We start from the raw sequence: 19,975 nt of genomic DNA, 5'->3' as shown, positions 1-19,975 counted from the left end.
TACACAAAATCCATAACATCACTGGAATGATGAATGTTACGACCTGGAGTATGAGAATGTTTTTCCATTAAGAAACATCAGACATGCTGAAACTGTGAATTGTTTTTGGTCATCCTAAGGTTCACTGTGGGAAATTAACATGAATGTCTTTTACAATTTTTTCTTGGGACACCTTTTAGTGCTCTTCCTCAGCTGCACTGAAACCAGTGACCTGCTTTCCTTGCACCTTGTGAATTTTTCAGTCAGCAAAGAAATGTAGAAATACTGATAAAGAATAGAAAATGCAACACAAAAAGTATTTAAAGAATAAAACATTTTATTGATAGAATTTTAAAAAATAATGTTTCATTGATATTGGTAATTGAAAATATTTTCTAGATATGAAAATACATCAAGTCCATGTAGAATATTTTTCTATTGGCAAAATATAATACATTCTTAAAGGAATCATTTGAAACTTGAAGTAAAATGCTTTAAGATGAACATTTAAGAAAAAAATACAATGTCAAATGCATACTGCTGCATTATTACAATCCCATTTCAATACTATCAAATTGCAGAATTTGAGAATAAAAATCTAGTGTCCAAATCAAGGGCCGTGCAGTCCACAGCTGTCACTGCCGCCGGTCTTTGGCAGAATCCTCTTTCTCCTGGTGATTGTGTGTGCCTGCGGTGCTGCTGTCCAGCTCTGAGCTCTTGGCCAACTGGGTCTTCACAGCAGGGCTGCTGTCAATGGGCAGGATTCTCTCACCCTCACCAGGCAGCGCCACCCTCGGAGCCTGTATCTGGAGCCGGCCGTCGCGCAGGGAGCAGGTCACCGCATCAGCACTCACTCCTTCAGGCAGCACAAAGTCCTGTCTGAACTGCTGGCATCTGTAAGAGTAGGAGCCTTTTCCGTCCTCCTGCTTCTTCTCCTGCTTCCCGCTCACCTGCAGCTTCCTCCCCACCTGCTTGACACAGAGCTCTTCTGGGGAAAAGTCTTCTGTGTCCAGAGTTAGAGCAAAGCGCTCTCCCTCGTTCTCCACCTTGTAGGAGACTGGCTGGACCCCCGTCAAGGTTGGGCCTTGGGCAGCTCGCTCTGTCTCTTTAAAGATCCCTTGATAAAGCTGATCCATCAAGTCCAGACCGCTCCTCATCTCCTGCATTTGTCTGAGCATGTCCTGCTCCAGCTGATGGAAGAGGGGTCTGGTCTGTGGCCAGAGACTGCGTACCGGCCAGTGGAAATCCACCAGCGGGCTGACAGCAGGCTGGAATACATGAGAGCACAGCATCTTCAGTGAATGTGCAGACAGTCTTGCTTCTTCTTGCTGTGAGCTTGCAGTGTTTGCAGCGTCTAGTGATCAGCTTCTTTCTCCCTCAGCTGTCAGGACTCGCTGCTTTTATATCCTCCCGCTTAGAGTTCCAGACACTTCATGAACATTCCTGTCACTGCTCGTGCCCTCTAGTGTGAAAGAGAAAGAAGGGAGGTGATTGCGTCATTTGACTCCCAGTCTAAAACAGGAAGTGCAGGAAAGTGCTGTCAGAATGCCGAATGCTTTACGGGCTACTGTACTTGTATTTAAAATGAATAGGTCAACATTGCAGTGGTCTGAGCACATAGAACATCAATAGCAACACTGTAAGGCAACACTTATGCTGCGTGATGATAGTGGTGTGCGTGCAGACAGTCGGAGTTTGCATTTGTTTTTAACGGTATTATTGAGCTGCTGTTTCTGGCATGTAGACAAGTCACTTTCTAGTTCTGGAATTTGAAAACGTGTAGTTTTGTAATACTAATGTTTGAACATTCTGCTCTTTAATATTTAACTGAGTCTTTGCATTACATAGCTGCTCAAATGCAAAAGATATTTGAAAATCCCAGGAATACAGATGCCTTAAACATGACTGTGAAATTCAATTGTCCCTTCTTCACTCTCCTGAATGGATAAAAACAGGTAGTGAGTGAATAGGGCAGCAGCTGATTTGCTGTTATCTTTCCTCTCTCAGAACTTGCAGTGCACTGAAATCCTTCGAAGCGGTACGTGATTTCTCCATATTTCTGCCAACGTATCATTACCCAGCAAGCCTGAGCAGTAATATAACCCTCACAGCAATGTGGGAACGTGATTGTTGTGACTGCAACTAAACCCTAAAAAAGTACTTGTACTGTATGTGGCAATGTGATACACCTCTCAAAGCACATTTTAGGAGTCAGAACACTAGACAGCAACACTTAATAATTCAAATGAAATGTGATGTACAGATCAGCATGCATAATACTTTTAGTCAGTCAGGCCATGTGTGTAAAATTGTTAACTGCAATGTTTCGAATGTATGGATTGAGAGCCTTTGCTACCCTTTTTACAACAAAATGATTTCTCTTTATTCAGCTTGAATACATATGGCCTAAGGGTGCAGAATTGAAATTACTTCTCAATACATTGACATTAGAAGAAAGTATTCCTAAATCTTCTGTAAAGGAACTGATTTCCTTAGCAAACACTGTAAATTATCCTCATTTACAAGCAGGATTTTGCATCTGTGAGCTATCATGAATGGGATCAGAACCTTTTCGTTTAGTCAATGTTGTGTTAGTTTGTCAACTTACTTAATATACTTGTATGATAATTAAAGCAACAGCATAAGTGAAATTTATTCTCATTTCATTCTTCTTTTACAGCTTACATTTCAGGGGAAATATTTCAGAATAGAGCTTGTAACTCAAACACAAAGCACCCTAAATTTTTGAGGAAGGATGCCATCAGTGAATAAATGTCAGAGAAGGATATAAATTATTTTAAAATGTTCAGCATTACCAAAACTCAGCCTTAACTGACATTTTTTCTTACATCTGGGTATCTTCTTTTCATTTGCTTAATGTGTTATGTCCTTACACTATTCCACAACATAACAACTGCTAACACAGTTTTATTGTCAAAACATGTTTTGCTTTTAATATTTCACGACAAAACAAACAAAATCCAATTTCCTCTGTACACAAAATCCATAACATCACTGGAATGATGAATGTTACGACCTGGACTATGAGAATGTTTTTCCATTAAGAAACATCAGACATGCTGAAACTGTGAATTGTTTTTGGTCATCCTAAGGTTCACTGTGGGAAATTAACATGAATGTCTTTTACAATTTTTTCTTGGGACACCTTTTAGTGCTCTTCCTCAGCTGCACTGAAACCAGTGACCTGCTTTCCTTGCACCTTGTGAATTTTTCAGTCAGCAAAGAAATGTAGAAATACTGATAAAGAATAGAAAATGCAACACAAAAAGTATTTAAAGAATAAAACATTTTATTGATAGAATTTTAAAAAATAATGTTTCATTGATATTGGTAATTGAAAATATTTTCTAGATATGAAAATACATCAAGTCCATGTAGAATATTTTTCTATTGGCAAAATATAATACATTCTTAAAGGAATCATTTGAAACTTGAAGTAAAATGCTTTAAGATGAACATTTAAGAAAAAAATACAATGTCAAATGCATACTGCTGCATTATTACAATCCCATTTCAATACTATCAAATTGCAGAATTTGAGAATAAAAATCTAGTGTCCAAATCAAGGGCCGTGCAGTCCACAGCTGTCACTGCCGCCGGTCTTTGGCAGAATCCTCTTTCTCCTGGTGATTGTGTGTGCCTGCGGTGCTGCTGTCCAGCTCTGAGCTCTTGGCCAACTGGGTCTTCACAGCAGGGCTGCTGTCAATGGGCAGGATTCTCTCACCCTCACCGGGCAGCGCCACCCTCGGAGCCTGTATCTGGAGCCGGCCGTCGCGCAGGGAGCAGGTCACCGCATCAGCACTCACTCCTTCAGGCAGCACAAAGTCCTGTCTGAACTGCTGGCATCTGTAAGAGTAGGAGCCTTTTCCGTCCTCCTGCTTCTTCTCCTGCTTCCCGCTCACCTGCAGCTTCCTCCCCACCTGCTTGACACAGAGCTCTTCTGGGGAAAAGTCTTCTGTGTCCAGAGTTAGAGCAAAGCGCTCTCCCTCGTTCTCCACCTTGTAGGAGACTGGCTGGACCCCCGTCAAGGTTGGGCCTTGGGCAGCTCGCTCTGTCTCTTTAAAGATCCCTTGATAAAGCTGATCCATCAAGTCCAGACCGCTCCTCATCTCCTGCATTTGTCTGAGCATGTCCTGCTCCAGCTGATGGAAGAGGGGTCTGGTCTGTGGCCAGAGACTGCGTACCGGCCAGTGGAAATCCACCAGCGGGCTGACAGCAGGCTGGAATACATGAGAGCACAGCATCTTCAGTGAATGTGCAGACAGTCTTGCTTCTTCTTGCTGTGAGCTTGCAGTGTTTGCAGCGTCTAGTGATCAGCTTCTTTCTCCCTCAGCTGTCAGGACTCGCTGCTTTTATATCCTCCCGCTTAGAGTTCCAGACACTTCATGAACATTCCTGTCACTGCTGGTGCCCTCTAGTGTGAAAGAGAAAGAAGGGAGGTGATTGCGTCATTTGACTCCCAGTCTAAAACAGGAAGTGCAGGAAAGTGCTGACAGAATGCCGAATGCTTTACGGGCTACTGTACTTGTATTTAAAATGAATAGGTCAACATTGCAGTGGTCTGAGCACATAGAACATCAATAGCAACACTGTAAGGCAACACTTATGCTGCGTGATGATAGTGGTGTGCGTGCAGACAGTCGGAGTTTGCATTTGTTTTTAACGGTATTATTGAGCTGCTGTTTCTGGCATGTAGACAAGTCACTTTCTAGTTCTGGAATTTGAAAACGTGTAGTTTTGTAATACTAATGTTTGAACATTCTGCTCTTTAATATTTAACTGAGTCTTTGCATTACATAGCTGCTCAAATGCAAAAGATATTTGAAAATCCCAGGAATACAGATGCCTTAAACATGACTGTGAAATTCAATTGTCCCTTCTTCACTCTCCTGAATGGATAAAAACAGGTAGTGAGTGAATAGGGCAGCAGCTGATTTGCTGTTATCTTTCCTCTCTCAGAACTTGCAGTGCACTGAAATCCTTCGAAGCGGTACGTGATTTCTCCATATTTCTGCCAACGTATCATTACCCAGCAAGCCTGAGCAGTAATATAACCCTCACAGCAATGTGGGAACGTGATTGTTGTGACTGCAACTAAACCCTAAAAAAGTACTTGTACTGTATGTGGCAATGTGATACACCTCTCAAAGCACATTTTAGGAGTCAGAACACTAGACAGCAACACTTAATAATTCAAATGAAATGTGATGTACAGATCAGCATGCATAATACTTTTAGTCAGTCAGGCCATGTGTGTAAAATTGTTAACTGCAATGTTTCGAATGTATGGATTGAGAGCCTTTGCTACCCTTTTTACAACAAAATGATTTCTCTTTATTCAGCTTGAATACATATGGCCTAAGGGTGCAGAATTGAAATTACTTCTCAATACATTGACATTAGAAGAAAGTATTCCTAAATCTTCTGTAAAGGAACTGATTTCCTTAGCAAACACTGTAAATTATCCTCATTTACAAGCAGGATTTTGCATCTGTGAGCTATCATGAATGGGATCAGAACCTTTTCGTTTAGTCAATGTTGTGTTAGTTTGTCAACTTACTTAATATACTTGTATGATAATTAAAGCAACAGCATAAGTGAAATTTATTCTCATTTCATTCTTCTTTTACAGCTTACATTTCAGGGGAAATATTTCAGAATAGAGCTTGTAACTCAAACACAAAGCACCCTAAATTTTTGAGGAAGGATGCCATCAGTGAATAAATGTCAGAGAAGGATATAAATTATTTTAAAATGTTCAGCATTACCAAAACTCAGCCTTAACTGACATTTTTTCTTACATCTGGGTATCTTCTTTTCATTTGCTTAATGTGTTATGTCCTTACACTATTCCACAACATAACAACTGCTAACACAGTTTTATTGTCAAAACATGTTTTGCTTTTAATATTTCACGACAAAACAAACAAAATCCAATTTCCTCTGTACACAAAATCCATAACATCACTGGAATGATGAATGTTACGACCTGGAGTATGAGAATGTTTTTCCATTAAGAAACATCAGACATGCTGAAACTGTGAATTGTTTTTGGTCATCCTAAGGTTCACTGTGGGAAATTAACATGAATGTCTTTTACAATTTTTTCTTGGGACACCTTTTAGTGCTCTTCCTCAGCTGCACTGAAACCAGTGACCTGCTTTCCTTGCACCTTGTGAATTTTTCAGTCAGCAAAGAAATGTAGAAATACTGATAAAGAATAGAAAATGCAACACAAAAAGTATTTAAAGAATAAAACATTTTATTGATAGAATTTTAAAAAATAATGTTTCATTGATATTGGTAATTGAAAATATTTTCTAGATATGAAAATACGTCAAGTCCATGTAGAATATTTTTCTATTGGCAAAATATAATACATTCTTAAAGGAATCATTTGAAACTTGAAGTAAAATGCTTTAAGATGAACATTTAAGAAAAAAATACAATGTCAAATGCATACTGCTGCATTATTACAATCCCATTTCAATACTATCAAATTGCAGAATTTGAGAATAAAAATCTAGTGTCCAAATCAAGGGCCGTGCAGTCCACAGCTGTCACTGCCGCCGGTCTTTGGCAGAATCCTCTTTCTCCTGGTGATTGTGTGTGCCTGCGGTGCTGCTGTCCAGCTCTGAGCTCTTGGCCAACTGGGTCTTCACAGCAGGGCTGCTGTCAATGGGCAGGATTCTCTCACCCTCACCGGGCAGCGCCACCCTCGGAGCCTGTATCTGGAGCCGGCCGTCGCGCAGGGAGCAGGTCACCGCATCAGCATTCACTCCTTCAGGCAGCACAAAGTCCTGTCTGAACTGCTGGCATCTGTAAGAGTAGGAGCCTTTTCCATCCTCCTGCTTCTTCTCCTGCTTCCCGCTCACCTGCAGCTTCCTCCCCACCTGCTTGACACAGAGCTCTTCTGGGGAAAAGTCTTCTGTGTCCAGAGTTAGAGCAAAGCGCTCTCCCTCGTTCTCCACCTTGTAGGAGACTGGCTGGACCCCCGTCAAGGTTGGGCCTTGGGCAGCTCGCTCTGTCTCTTTAAAGATCCCTTGATAAAGCTGATCCATCAAGTCCAGACCGCTCCTCATCTCCTGCATTTGTCTGAGCATGTCCTGCTCCAGCTGATGGAAGAGGGGTCTGGTCTGTGGCCAGAGACTGCGTACCGGCCAGTGGAAATCCACCAGTGGGCTGACAGCAGGCTGGAATACATGAGAGCACAGCATCTTCAGTGAATGTGCAGACAGTCTTGCTTCTTCTTGCTGTGAGCTTGCAGTGTTTGCAGCGTCTAGTGATCAGCTTCTTTCTCCCTCAGCTGTCAGGACTCGCTGCTTTTATATCCTCCCGCTTAGAGTTCCAGACACTTCATGAACATTCCTGTCACTGCTGGTGCCCTCTAGTGTGAAAGAGAAAGAAGGGAGGTGATTGCGTCTTTTGACTCCCAGTCTAAAACAGGAAGTGCAGGAAAGTGCTGTCAGAATGCCGAATGCTTTACGGGCTACTGTACTTGTATTTAAAATGAATAGGTCAACATTGCAGTGGTCTGAGCACATAGAACATCAATAGCAACACTGTAAGGCAACACTTATGCTGCGTGATGATAGTGGTGTGCGTGCAGACAGTCGGAGTTTGCATTTGTTTTTAACGGTATTATTGAGCTGCTGTTTCTGGCATGTAGACAAGTCACTTTCTAGTTCTGGAATTTGAAAACGTGTAGTTTTGTAATACTAATGTTTGAACATTCTGCTCTTTAATATTTAACTGAGTCTTTGCATTACATAGCTGCTCAAATGCAAAAGATATTTGAAAATCCCAGGAATACAGATGCCTTAAACATGACTGTGAAATTCAATTGTCCCTTCTTCACTCTCCTGAATGGATAAAAACAGGTAGTGAGTGAATAGGGCAGCAGCTGATTTGCTGTTATCTTTCCTCTCTCAGAACTTGCAGTGCACTGAAATCCTTCGAAGCGGTACGTGATTTCTCCATATTTCTGCCAACGTATCATTACCCAGCAAGCCTGAGCAGTAATATAACCCTCACAGCAATGTGGGAACGTGATTGTTGTGACTGCAACTAAACCCTAAAAAAGTACTTGTACTGTATGTGGCAATGTGATACACCTCTCAAAGCACATTTTAGGAGTCAGAACACTAGACAGCAACACTTAATAATTCAAATGAAATGTGATGTACAGATCAGCATGCATAATACTTTTAGTCAGTCAGGCCATGTGTGTAAAATTGTTAACTGCAATGTTTCGAATGTATGGATTGAGAGCCTTTGCTACCCTTTTTACAACAAAATGATTTCTCTTTATTCAGCTTGAATACATATGGCCTAAGGGTGCAGAATTGAAATTACTTCTCAATACATTGACATTAGAAGAAAGTATTCCTAAATCTTCTGTAAAGGAACTGATTTCCTTAGCAAACACTGTAAATTATCCTCATTTACAAGCAGGATTTTGCATCTGTGAGCTATCATGAATGGGATCAGAACCTTTTCGTTTAGTCAATGTTGTGTTAGTTTGTCAACTTACTTAATATACTTGTATGATAATTAAAGCAACAGCATAAGTGAAATTTATTCTCATTTCATTCTTCTTTTACAGCTTACATTTCAGGGGAAATATTTCAGAATAGAGCTTGTAACTCAAACACAAAGCACCCTAAATTTTTGAGGAAGGATGCCATCAGTGAATAAATGTCAGAGAAGGATATAAATTATTTTAAAATGTTCAGCATTACCAAAACTCAGCCTTAACTGACATTTTTTCTTACATCTGGGTATCTTCTTTTCATTTGCTTAATGTGTTATGTCCTTACACTATTCCACAACATAACAACTGCTAACACAGTTTTATTGTCAAAACATGTTTTGCTTTTAATATTTCACGACAAAACAAACAAAATCCAATTTCCTCTGTACACAAAATCCATAACATCACTGGAATGATGAATGTTACGACCTGGAGTATGAGAATGTTTTTCCATTAAGAAACATCAGACATGCTGAAACTGTGAATTGTTTTTGGTCATCCTAAGGTTCACTGTGGGAAATTAACATGAATGTCTTTTACAATTTTTTCTTGGGACACCTTTTAGTGCTCTTCCTCAGCTGCACTGAAACCAGTGACCTGCTTTCCTTGCACCTTGTGAATTTTTCAGTCAGCAAAGAAATGTAGAAATACTGATAAAGAATAGAAAATGCAACACAAAAAGTATTTAAAGAATAAAACATTTTATTGATAGAATTTTAAAAAATAATGTTTCATTGATATTGGTAATTGAAAATATTTTCTAGATATGAAAATACGTCAAGTCCATGTAGAATATTTTTCTATTGGCAAAATATAATACATTCTTAAAGGAATCATTTGAAACTTGAAGTAAAATGCTTTAAGATGAACATTTAAGAAAAAAATACAATGTCAAATGCATACTGCTGCATTATTACAATCCCATTTCAATACTATCAAATTGCAGAATTTGAGAATAAAAATCTAGTGTCCAAATCAAGGGCCGTGCAGTCCACAGCTGTCACTGCCGCCGGTCTTTGGCAGAATCCTCTTTCTCCTGGTGATTGTGTGTGCCTGCGGTGCTGCTGTCCAGCTCTGAGCTCTTGGCCAACTGGGTCTTCACAGCAGGGCTGCTGTCAATGGGCAGGATTCTCTCACCCTCACCGGGCAGCGCCACCCTCGGAGCCTGTATCTGGAGCCGGCCGTCGCGCAGGGAGCAGGTCACCGCATCAGCATTCACTCCTTCAGGCAGCACAAAGTCCTGTCTGAACTGCTGGCATCTGTAAGAGTAGGAGCCTTTTCCATCCTCCTGCTTCTTCTCCTGCTTCCCGCTCACCTGCAGCTTCCTCCCCACCTGCTTGACACAGAGCTCTTCTGGGGAAAAGTCTTCTGTGTCCAGAGTTAGAGCAAAGCGCTCTCCCTCGTTCTCCACCTTGTAGGAGACTGGCTGGACCCCCGTCAAGGTTGGGCCTTGGGCAGCTCGCTCTGTCTCTTTAAAGATCCCTTGATAAAGCTGATCCATCAAGTCCAGACCGCTCCTCATCTCCTGCATTTGTCTGAGCATGTCCTGCTCCAGCTGATGGAAGAGGGGTCTGGTCTGTGGCCAGAGACTGCGTACCGGCCAGTGGAAATCCACCAGTGGGCTGACAGCAGGCTGGAATACATGAGAGCACAGCATCTTCAGTGAATGTGCAGACAGTCTTGCTTCTTCTTGCTGTGAGCTTGCAGTGTTTGCAGCGTCTAGTGATCAGCTTCTTTCTCCCTCAGCTGTCAGGACTCGCTGCTTTTATATCCTCCCGCTTAGAGTTCCAGACACTTCATGAACATTCCTGTCACTGCTGGTGCCCTCTAGTGTGAAAGAGAAAGAAGGGAGGTGATTGCGTCTTTTGACTCCCAGTCTAAAACAGGAAGTGCAGGAAAGTGCTGTCAGAATGCCGAATGCTTTACGGGCTACTGTACTTGTATTTAAAATGAATAGGTCAACATTGCAGTGGTCTGAGCACATAGAACATCAATAGCAACACTGTAAGGCAACACTTATGCTGCGTGATGATAGTGGTGTGCGTGCAGACAGTCGGAGTTTGCATTTGTTTTTAACGGTATTATTGAGCTGCTGTTTCTGGCATGTAGACAAGTCACTTTCTAGTTCTGGAATTTGAAAACGTGTAGTTTTGTAATACTAATGTTTGAACATTCTGCTCTTTAATATTTAACTGAGTCTTTGCATTACATAGCTGCTCAAATGCAAAAGATATTTGAAAATCCCAGGAATACAGATGCCTTAAACATGACTGTGAAATTCAATTGTCCCTTCTTCACTCTCCTGAATGGATAAAAACAGGTAGTGAGTGAATAGGGCAGCAGCTGATTTGCTGTTATCTTTCCTCTCTCAGAACTTGCAGTGCACTGAAATCCTTCGAAGCGGTACGTGATTTCTCCATATTTCTGCCAACGTATCATTACCCAGCAAGCCTGAGCAGTAATATAACCCTCACAGCAATGTGGGAACGTGATTGTTGTGACTGCAACTAAACCCTAAAAAAGTACTTGTACTGTATGTGGCAATGTGATACACCTCTCAAAGCACATTTTAGGAGTCAGAACACTAGACAGCAACACTTAATAATTCAAATGAAATGTGATGTACAGATCAGCATGCATAATACTTTTAGTCAGTCAGGCCATGTGTGTAAAATTGTTAACTGCAATGTTTCGAATGTATGGATTGAGAGCCTTTGCTACCCTTTTTACAACAAAATGATTTCTCTTTATTCAGCTTGAATACATATGGCCTAAGGGTGCAGAATTGAAATTACTTCTCAATACATTGACATTAGAAGAAAGTATTCCTAAATCTTCTGTAAAGGAACTGATTTCCTTAGCAAACACTGTAAATTATCCTCATTTACAAGCAGGATTTTGCATCTGTGAGCTATCATGAATGGGATCAGAACCTTTTCGTTTAGTCAATGTTGTGTTAGTTTGTCAACTTACTTAATATACTTGTATGATAATTAAAGCAACAGCATAAGTGAAATTTATTCTCATTTCATTCTTCTTTTACAGCTTACATTTCAGGGGAAATATTTCAGAATAGAGCTTGTAACTCAAACACAAAGCACCCTAAATTTTTGAGGAAGGATGCCATCAGTGAATAAATGTCAGAGAAGGATATAAATTATTTTAAAATGTTCAGCATTACCAAAACTCAGCCTTAACTGACATTTTTTCTTACATCTGGGTATCTTCTTTTCATTTGCTTAATGTGTTATGTCCTTACACTATTCCACAACATAACAACTGCTAACACAGTTTTATTGTCAAAACATGTTTTGCTTTTAATATTTCACGACAAAACAAACAAAATCCAATTTCCTCTGTACACAAAATCCATAACATCACTGGAATGATGAATGTTACGACCTGGAGTATGAGAATGTTTTTCCATTAAGAAACATCAGACATGCTGAAACTGTGAATTGTTTTTGGTCATCCTAAGGTTCACTGTGGGAAATTAACATGAATGTCTTTTACAATTTTTTCTTGGGACACCTTTTAGTGCTCTTCCTCAGCTGCACTGAAACCAGTGACCTGCTTTCCTTGCACCTTGTGAATTTTTCAGTCAGCAAAGAAATGTAGAAATACTGATAAAGAATAGAAAATGCAACACAAAAAGTATTTAAAGAATAAAACATTTTATTGATAGAATTTTAAAAAATAATGTTTCATTGATATTGGTAATTGAAAATATTTTCTAGATATGAAAATACGTCAAGTCCATGTAGAATATTTTTCTATTGGCAAAATATAATACATTCTTAAAGGAATCATTTGAAACTTGAAGTAAAATGCTTTAAGATGAACATTTAAGAAAAAAATACAATGTCAAATGCATACTGCTGCATTATTACAATCCCATTTCAATACTATCAAATTGCAGAATTTGAGAATAAAAATCTAGTGTCCAAATCAAGGGCCGTGCAGTCCACAGCTGTCACTGCCGCCGGTCTTTGGCAGAATCCTCTTTCTCCTGGTGATTGTGTGTGCCTGCGGTGCTGCTGTCCAGCTCTGAGCTCTTGGCCAACTGGGTCTTCACAGCAGGGCTGCTGTCAATGGGCAGGATTCTCTCACCCTCACCGGGCAGCGCCACCCTCGGAGCCTGTATCTGGAGCCGGCCGTCGCGCAGGGAGCAGGTCACCGCATCAGCATTCACTCCTTCAGGCAGCACAAAGTCCTGTCTGAACTGCTGGCATCTGTAAGAGTAGGAGCCTTTTCCATCCTCCTGCTTCTTCTCCTGCTTCCCGCTCACCTGCAGCTTCCTCCCCACCTGCTTGACACAGAGCTCTTCTGGGAAAAAGTCTTCTGTGTCCAGAGTTAGAGCAAAGCGCTCTCCCTCGTTCTCCACCTTGTAGGAGACTGGCTGGACCCCCGTCAAGGTTGGGCCTTGGGCAGCTCGCTCTGTCTCTTTAAAGATCCCTTGATAAAGCTGATCCATCAAGTCCAGACCGCTCCTCATCTCCTGCATTTGTCTGAGCATGTCCTGCTCCAGCTGATGGAAGAGGGGTCTGGTCTGTGGCCAGAGACTGCGTACCGGCCAGTGGAAATCCACCAGTGGGCTGACAGCAGGCTGGAATACATGAGAGCACAGCATCTTCAGTGAATGTGCAGACAGTCTTGCTTCTTCTTGCTGTGAGCTTGCAGTGTTTGCAGCGTCTAGTGATCAGCTTCTTTCTCCCTCAGCTGTCAGGACTCGCTGCTTTTATATCCTCCCGCTTAGAGTTCCAGACACTTCATGAACATTCCTGTCACTGCTGGTGCCCTCTAGTGTGAAAGAGAAGGAAGGGAGGTGATTGCGTCATTTGACCCACAGTCTAAAACAGGAAGTGCGGAAAAATTGTGTCAGATCGCCGAATGCTTTACGGTCTGCTTGTTTTTAAAGTGAACAGGTTTAATTTAACTTCTCAATGCACCTAGAAAAATAATAAGTATTCCTAACTCTTTTGTTAGAGAAATAGTTTATTTAATAAACACCGTAATATATCCTTATTTACAAGCAGAATTCCGAATATTTCAGCTATCATGAATGGTACAGAGCGTTTTCCTTTAATGTTTTTGAAATTTACTTCTAGGCCTGTATGACAATGTAATAAATAGAGTGTAATCGAGCTTTATTCTCGTTTTTGTTTTACATTTTATATTTTAGTAGAAAGGCTTAAAAAAAGGACTTGTCACTCAAGCGTAGAGCAGTTCATTTTTCTGAGGAAAGAGGCTACGAGTTCTAGACATTTCATGAACATTCCTGTCAGTGCTGGTGCCCTCTAGTGTGAAAGAGAAGGAAGGTGATTAGGTCACCTCTTTTGCAACTGTCTTGTCATTTTAGTACTGTTGTTTTTGCCCGAGTCTGATATGATTATGTAAGTTTAATCATTGTGATGTGTCAGGAAACAGCTAAGGCAAAAATATACATATATATTTTAAATCCCCAGTTTTGATATTTAAAGTGCACTGTTATGTTAAGTCAAAATTACTCAATAGCCGGACTGCATTCTAAATATTTTTTATATAACTTAATGTTTTAGGTCTACACAAGTAGTGGCAACAATACAGAGCAGCATATTTTTTTTACAGAAGTTATTGAAAATGCAATTATGTTCAATAAAAAGTTGTTAATATAATTTTAAGAACTACATTACCTTAAGGGTATTTAGCCAATATGATGAAAAAATAGCCACTCACTTAAAAATCACATTTTTAATAATATAAGTATTTTAATATAAATTATAACAATAGTGGTTGTATGAACAACACTTATAATATTATTTATCAATTACTCATTTAGATTAATGTGTTTTACTGTACGCATCAATATACATTTTTAAAATGTAGTATATCAGGCTACACTTTTAAAAAAGTGAAACCCCTACTTCTCTGTGGATTTCTTAAGCAATAAGAACTTAAATGGAAGGTTTTTAGTTTCGTAAAAAATGAATTTATCATCACCGCATCAGACTTTTAAAAGTGAAAAACACTGTGCGGCTCACTGATGTAAGACCACGCACAGTTCTTCAGGGGCGTGTTTTTTTTTAAATAAAAACTTTTTATAAATAGTCCGCACATACGCCTTTACATCTATTTTAAAATGTTCAAACACAGGAGTCTCCCCAGATCCTTCCCTTTGTGTATATAATAACGTGCCAATATAATAATTAAGTCAATTACAAACGGTATTTTCGTATTATTTCTAATGGGATTGGAGTTTAACATGACGCCAGCTCTTCAGGTGTGTGACAAAATACCCCACAGAACGCGTGACGCAAACCTATTTAGACGTGATGACGTAAACTCGCTCGTTGTGCTTCCCATCATTCTCTTCGCCTATCCTTGGCTTTAGCAGCTGGAGACCAGCAAGATGGTGCCGCCGGTACAAGTGTCACCGCTGATAAAGGTAGGTTTTGCACAGAAATAGACTCAGAGGATACGGATACATATGTTATTTTTTTAATACTTTGAAAGTTACTATTACCAGATTATGTTTTGTACACCTATACTATGGAAAAAACATTGCACCGTTATTCTTTAGGTTTTGGTGCAGTGCTAGGCCTCAAGCACACAGAGAGGATAGATACCAAGGTCAGCTCAGTCGTATAACATGAATCTTGGATATATTTTTAGGATTACATAGCGGCCATTGTCGTTTATTTTGAGGTTTATGTTCATACAAGCCTAGTGTTTTTGTTCTGAAATAAATAGAAAAGCTCCTGTTGCTCGTGAGCTGCGGAAAGGTTAATATGCCTGTGTTTGACTGGTCGGTTTCAAGTTATTAATAATTCTTGTACGTTTTTAGTGTTTTCTTTTTATTCTTGAATGGTTTATTCCCCTTATTTCTGCATTTTCAAAAGGTATTTCAAGAGTCGTTTAAAACCAGTACTGTCGTGTTTTGGTAATACGTTTTTATTAAATGTTATTAATGAAATGGTCAATTCAAGTATTGCATAGTAAAATGTTTTAATTTTTCTATTCTCACAAATTCAAAAAAAGTTTGGAAAGCAAGTGATATATTACCCCCATCATCATCAACCCTAATTTTTCCAGTTGCTAACACTAAATCTTGATAACAGATTGCGTGGAACATTGGTTAGAAGTGATCACAGGGCTAATGGATTTCAACTTTGTGTTTTGGTTGTGTTAAAGTTTGCTTTCTTGCACAGAAAAAAATAATCCCCATTTTAGGAAGTGTTTCTTGCATTTCATTCTCAACTATGCCAGTTTATCATCAGTTGATTACCTATTTATAACTTTAAACAGAAATCAGGGAGAAACCATTATGTTGAAAAGCGATTGCATAAAGTCCTTTTGCTAAACTTGTTAGAACTACACTCTTAAGTATTTTTTAATCCAGGTTCTGAAAGTAATGAGACAGATAAATAGCTAAAGAAGCAAGTATTTTATTATTTTATTTGAGATACAATAACAAAAAAACAAACAATAAGACTGTTTCAAGTGTATCTCACATTCCATCAAGTTGCCTGTTGCTAGCCCTGCCCAAGAATGTTAAAATGATAACTAGTAGCATCTGTGGTTTTAAAATGGTATTTTTTTTATTATTCCCAAGGTGTGTTTCCCCTTTTTTTCTATTTTTCCTTTGTTAAAGGCGTTAACACCAGTAATAACTAGCTGAGCTGGGTCCTTCACAAGGGTCCTCCAGGACCAGGGTTGGAAACTGCTGCTTTACCTGACAGATGTTGTTTCAGGAAATTGTGCAGATCTGATGTACAACTGAATATTAATCTCAAGAGCTCTAATATAATTGTACTTGAACAGAATGCAGTGTTGGTATGCTATGAAATATTAATTTATTCTGATGACACTTTTGTCCAAAAACTAGGACCTTGATTTTTATTACCTGTCTCTTATGTGCAGGTTTTGATTGTGATGAATGCTTTGGGGTTTACAGGAGCAGTCTGGCTAAAGTACTTACAGCAACCAGTGTCCCCCATCTGGGATTTAAAAATAAACTTCTAGCCAAGAGTCCAGAGCCCTAACAGCTTCTCCACACTGCTGTTTTAATTGTAGTCTTCTAAATCTGTGTTGCATGTAAATGTAAAATAAACTTAAAAAAATGATATTTTTTTAGTTGTAAGCATAGAAGTTATGGAGTTGATTTATAGTGCTTTAAAAAGCAGAATGAGTTTAAGATTAGAGTTTAAGTATTGAGCTCATGCATCAAAGATTTAATTTGTTTTCTTTAAATTATTTTTTTCTTAATTGCAGACAACCAGATGGTCAGCCTTGCTTGTTGGGATAATCTATGGAAAGATGAGATACGGTAGGTTTCTAGAGGAACCTGGGTCAGGATAAAACTATGCAATTTAAGTGTATTGCAAACTCAGAAACTCCTGGTTCTGGAATAAAGATATTTGGCTGAGCATTAGCATGTTACTGTTTGCCCCTTACTAGGTTATCAGCTCAAGAGGATGTTGGCAGTGCTGTACAAAAATGTTCTACTTGGATATTATTACTTTAAAATTTGCTTTAAAATAAAGTGTTAATTCATTAAGTAGATGCTAATAGGCTAATTGTTAGTGTTTGTAGACGTTCACATTTTCATAAAGCTTTTTTTGGATATATTTGATCTCAGTCTCGGCCCAAGTGTGTAGAATTTGACTAGGCCTTCTAGGAATTAACTTCACTGGTTTTTTGTCATGTTTTAGACTACCTCAAGCCCATTGCAGAGGAAGAGAGGAGGATTGAGGCAGAGGAGAAAAAGGCTAGAGAAGAGGCTGAGCGCATTGCAAAACAGCTGGCAGAAGGTAACTTTCTTTTTTTCTCCGTACACCAGAGCGCTACACTTTCTGGTCTCCTGGTTTATAAGTTTAACTTCTATCTCACTCACTGGTCTCTTACCCCAGGGATTCCCAAACCTGGTCCTGGTGACCCACCCACCTGCTGGTTTTTATTGTAGCTGAGCGCTTTACTTAAATCGATCCTTAATTAAACCCACAAGTTGTGTGGTTAGAAGCTTTGCAAGTTTTTTTTAATTCAAAGATTGAAGATTTTAAGAATTTATCTCTTTTTTTGTGTTATTAAACAAGTTAATTGGCCACCTGTGAAAATGTGTTAAGGAGTGTATCATCACTGCAAGAAACCTTACAGTTTGCCCAACCTTAAAGCTATAGCATTATGGTTTATCACACTGTGCCCTCATAACTTAAATGTTTTTCTTTTAACAGCCAATGAAGACACCATACTGAAATGAATCATAATTGGGAAATATTCCTTTTTTCATGAATAAAGAAAATGGACCTGTGCATCTGGATTGTGTGGCTTATTGGGATTTCATAAATGTTCTTTGTTTGTAAAGTAAGATTTAAAAATAAACCATGTCAACCATGTCTGTTTTGCCATTTGATCTATAAACCCTGAAAAATCTTCATGGCTCTCATCCTAGCGTTAATCCCGCATCAGCAGGGTCCACTTGTCAGCACGCCCATCTCCATTTGGTGGTTTGAACCAAATCTTTGAGCTGACGTTGCCATTAAATGCAACCAAGAATACTCCAACCGGCGTGTCGCTCTGCCTGCCGTCGGGGGGGGGAGGGAGAACAAAGTAATGTAGCCAATTCATAGAGGGGGATTATTAGGAGAAATTTGGCCAGGACGCCAGGGTTACACCCCTACTCTTTTCGAGACACACCCTGGGATTTTTAATAACCACAGAGAGTCAGGACCTCAGTTTTACATCTCATCCGAAAGCTGGCATTTGTTTACAGTATAGTGTCCCCGTCACTATACTGGGGCATTAGTGGGTGAGCACCCCCTGCTGGCCTCACTAACACCTCCAGCAGCAACCTTAGTTTTTCCCAGGAGGTCTCCCATCCAGGTACTGACCAGGCTCACACCTGCTTAGCTTCAATGGGTTGCCAGTTGTGAGTTGCAGGGTGACATGGCTTCATGGACTTCTGTTCTGATGCTTTTCATTTCTGATGTGGAATGTTCTGCTCTTTTTGAAAGGGATGGGTGTATTACATGTGTGGAGAAGAACAAACATTTTTATAGGCATTCCCTGTTTCCTAAGGTGTTCCTTTGATTTCTTTCATCATATTCAGTAGATGGACTCATGGGAAAAAAAGTACACTGTATTGTAATTCAGTAAAGGCTAGAGCTTTCTCTCTTAGCATTAATATGCTTGAAAAGCTCTTTATAAATTTATATTTCAATAACATTAGCAAGTTACTTTGATGTCATGAGCATGTGAAGAATTGTTAATTACTTTTTACAGGGCCTTGGTTTAAGCTCGATGCTTCCAATAGCAACAGGAGAGACTGATATACAAGGCAATTAGTTAGGCACGCTTAATCTGGGGAAAAGTGCATCACCTGCTGGACCCTTGCAGTGGCACCCTTGTTTTTTTTTAGGTTTCCTTTCCCAATATTGATCAGGTCCAGCATTGTTTCTCTTATCTGATGTCTGATAAGATCAGGCTACACAGTGGTAAATGCTGTGGAATTAAATGGATTACTTTCTGCTTGGTGTATCACCTGATGGCTCATACAGTGCCTATATGACACCCTGCTGAATCTGAGAAAGTTTGTCTACACTGATGTATTTTTATGCCACCCCTGCTAATTTGTTGTTTTTCTGTTGCTGTTCTGTCAGAATCAAAACAAATTGGTCTAAACTTCAAACAAATGTCTTTCAGTTAGCTGTTTACAGTGTTCATATATGAATTTCTGATGCTTGTTCTGTTCATGAGAAGATGGGTACAGCTGCTGTAGTAGTAATGAAAGGCATACATTTTAGTATATTTAACATCTCCGTCCTAATCTTTTTATTTGAATGCTTTCTTGTTTTAAAACTATTTTGTTTATAAAACTGTAATGTGCCATGCTTAATAATTTGATCTTTTTTCTGAACGCTATTGTAGTTGATTAATTCCAGCCATAAGACACTTCAAAATGTGTTTAATATTTTGGGGGCAAATCTTGCACTGCAGTGTAACTTTTGAAAGCTCTGTGACTTTGGGGGCTGTATTTTAAGCTTTACACTGCAAAAGGTGTTATCTGCCCTTCAGCTTTGGAGAGTGCAGAGATTAATAGAGAAGGAAACATAATCCTCTGGTGGTTTATGATAAATCCTGGGATTTAGGTCACAAGCCAATATAAGAAAGTGCTGCGTTAACAGTGTTGCCTTCATCATCAGGTCCACTTGAGAAGGATTGTGAATACTGAAGGCCTTCAGGTTATATGTGGGTGAGGTAATATGATAAACTATTTTAGACAGAAAACTGATCTTTTTTTATTGAGTTGCTGGAGATATATTTACCAAACATTTAATTGAGTTAGTATACATCAAACAAAGTTAATTGGAAAGGGTTAAGTTGATATTTAAGGAGTTTGAACTTCACTGCAATAACAAGAGCCATTGTGTAACTGTATTCTATCTGAAATGCTACTGAAGCAAAAAA

The 19,975-nt window shown here is 39.4% G+C and overlaps 2 protein-coding genes, 1 long non-coding RNA gene and 3 pseudogenes across 5 annotated transcripts; 1 reads left to right on the top strand and 5 right to left on the bottom strand.

Moving 5' to 3' along the window:
- Nucleotides 1–295: 295 nt before the first annotated feature.
- On the bottom strand, nt 296–1,391 carry LOC148838053 (heat shock protein beta-11 pseudogene; annotated as a pseudogene). The gene has a single exon (XR_016090839.1). The product of XR_016090839.1 is annotated as a heat shock protein beta-11 pseudogene (transcript).
- A 1,883-nt stretch (nt 1,392–3,274) lies between these two features.
- On the bottom strand, nt 3,275–4,354 carry LOC148838052 (heat shock protein beta-11 pseudogene; annotated as a pseudogene). The gene has a single exon (XR_016090837.1). The product of XR_016090837.1 is annotated as a heat shock protein beta-11 pseudogene (transcript).
- Nucleotides 4,355–6,353: 1,999 nt separating this feature from the next.
- LOC148838051 (heat shock protein beta-11-like) lies at nt 6,354–7,297 on the bottom strand. Its single transcript, XM_088911492.1, has one exon. The coding sequence runs from the start codon at nt 7,215–7,217 to the stop codon at nt 6,561–6,563; it is 657 nt and encodes a 218-aa protein (XP_088767618.1). The 5' UTR covers nt 7,218–7,297; the 3' UTR covers nt 6,354–6,560.
- A 2,029-nt stretch (nt 7,298–9,326) lies between these two features.
- On the bottom strand, nt 9,327–10,270 carry LOC148838050 (heat shock protein beta-11-like). Its single transcript, XM_088911470.1, has one exon. It carries the CDS (start codon nt 10,188–10,190, stop codon nt 9,534–9,536), a length of 657 nt encoding a protein of 218 aa, XP_088767596.1. The 5' UTR covers nt 10,191–10,270; the 3' UTR covers nt 9,327–9,533.
- Nucleotides 10,271–12,191: 1,921 nt separating this feature from the next.
- Nucleotides 12,192–13,243, bottom strand: LOC148838049 (heat shock protein beta-11 pseudogene; annotated as a pseudogene).
- A 1,599-nt stretch (nt 13,244–14,842) lies between these two features.
- LOC148838048 (uncharacterized) lies at nt 14,843–17,904 on the top strand. The gene is made up of 4 exons (XR_016090827.1): nt 14,843–14,957; nt 16,784–16,838; nt 17,224–17,322; nt 17,743–17,904. It is a non-coding gene; the product is annotated as an uncharacterized LOC148838048 (long non-coding RNA).
- Nucleotides 17,905–19,975: the final 2,071 nt, after the last annotated feature.

This window comes from Atractosteus spatula, chromosome 3 (assembly GCF_055471065.1).
Source record: "Atractosteus spatula isolate fAtrSpa1 chromosome 3, fAtrSpa1.hap1, whole genome shotgun sequence".
NCBI classification, from domain to species: domain Eukaryota; kingdom Metazoa; phylum Chordata; class Actinopteri; order Semionotiformes; family Lepisosteidae; genus Atractosteus; species Atractosteus spatula.
This window is presented reverse-complemented; position numbering and strand designations above follow the sequence as displayed.

What these genes read in the sequence shown, in the direction of transcription:
- LOC148838050 (XM_088911470.1), bottom strand. Translation starts at nt 10,190, where the DNA reads ATGCTGTGCTCTCATGTATTCCAGCCTGCTGTCAGCCCACTGGTGGAT.
- LOC148838051 (XM_088911492.1), bottom strand. Translation starts at nt 7,217, where the DNA reads ATGCTGTGCTCTCATGTATTCCAGCCTGCTGTCAGCCCACTGGTGGAT.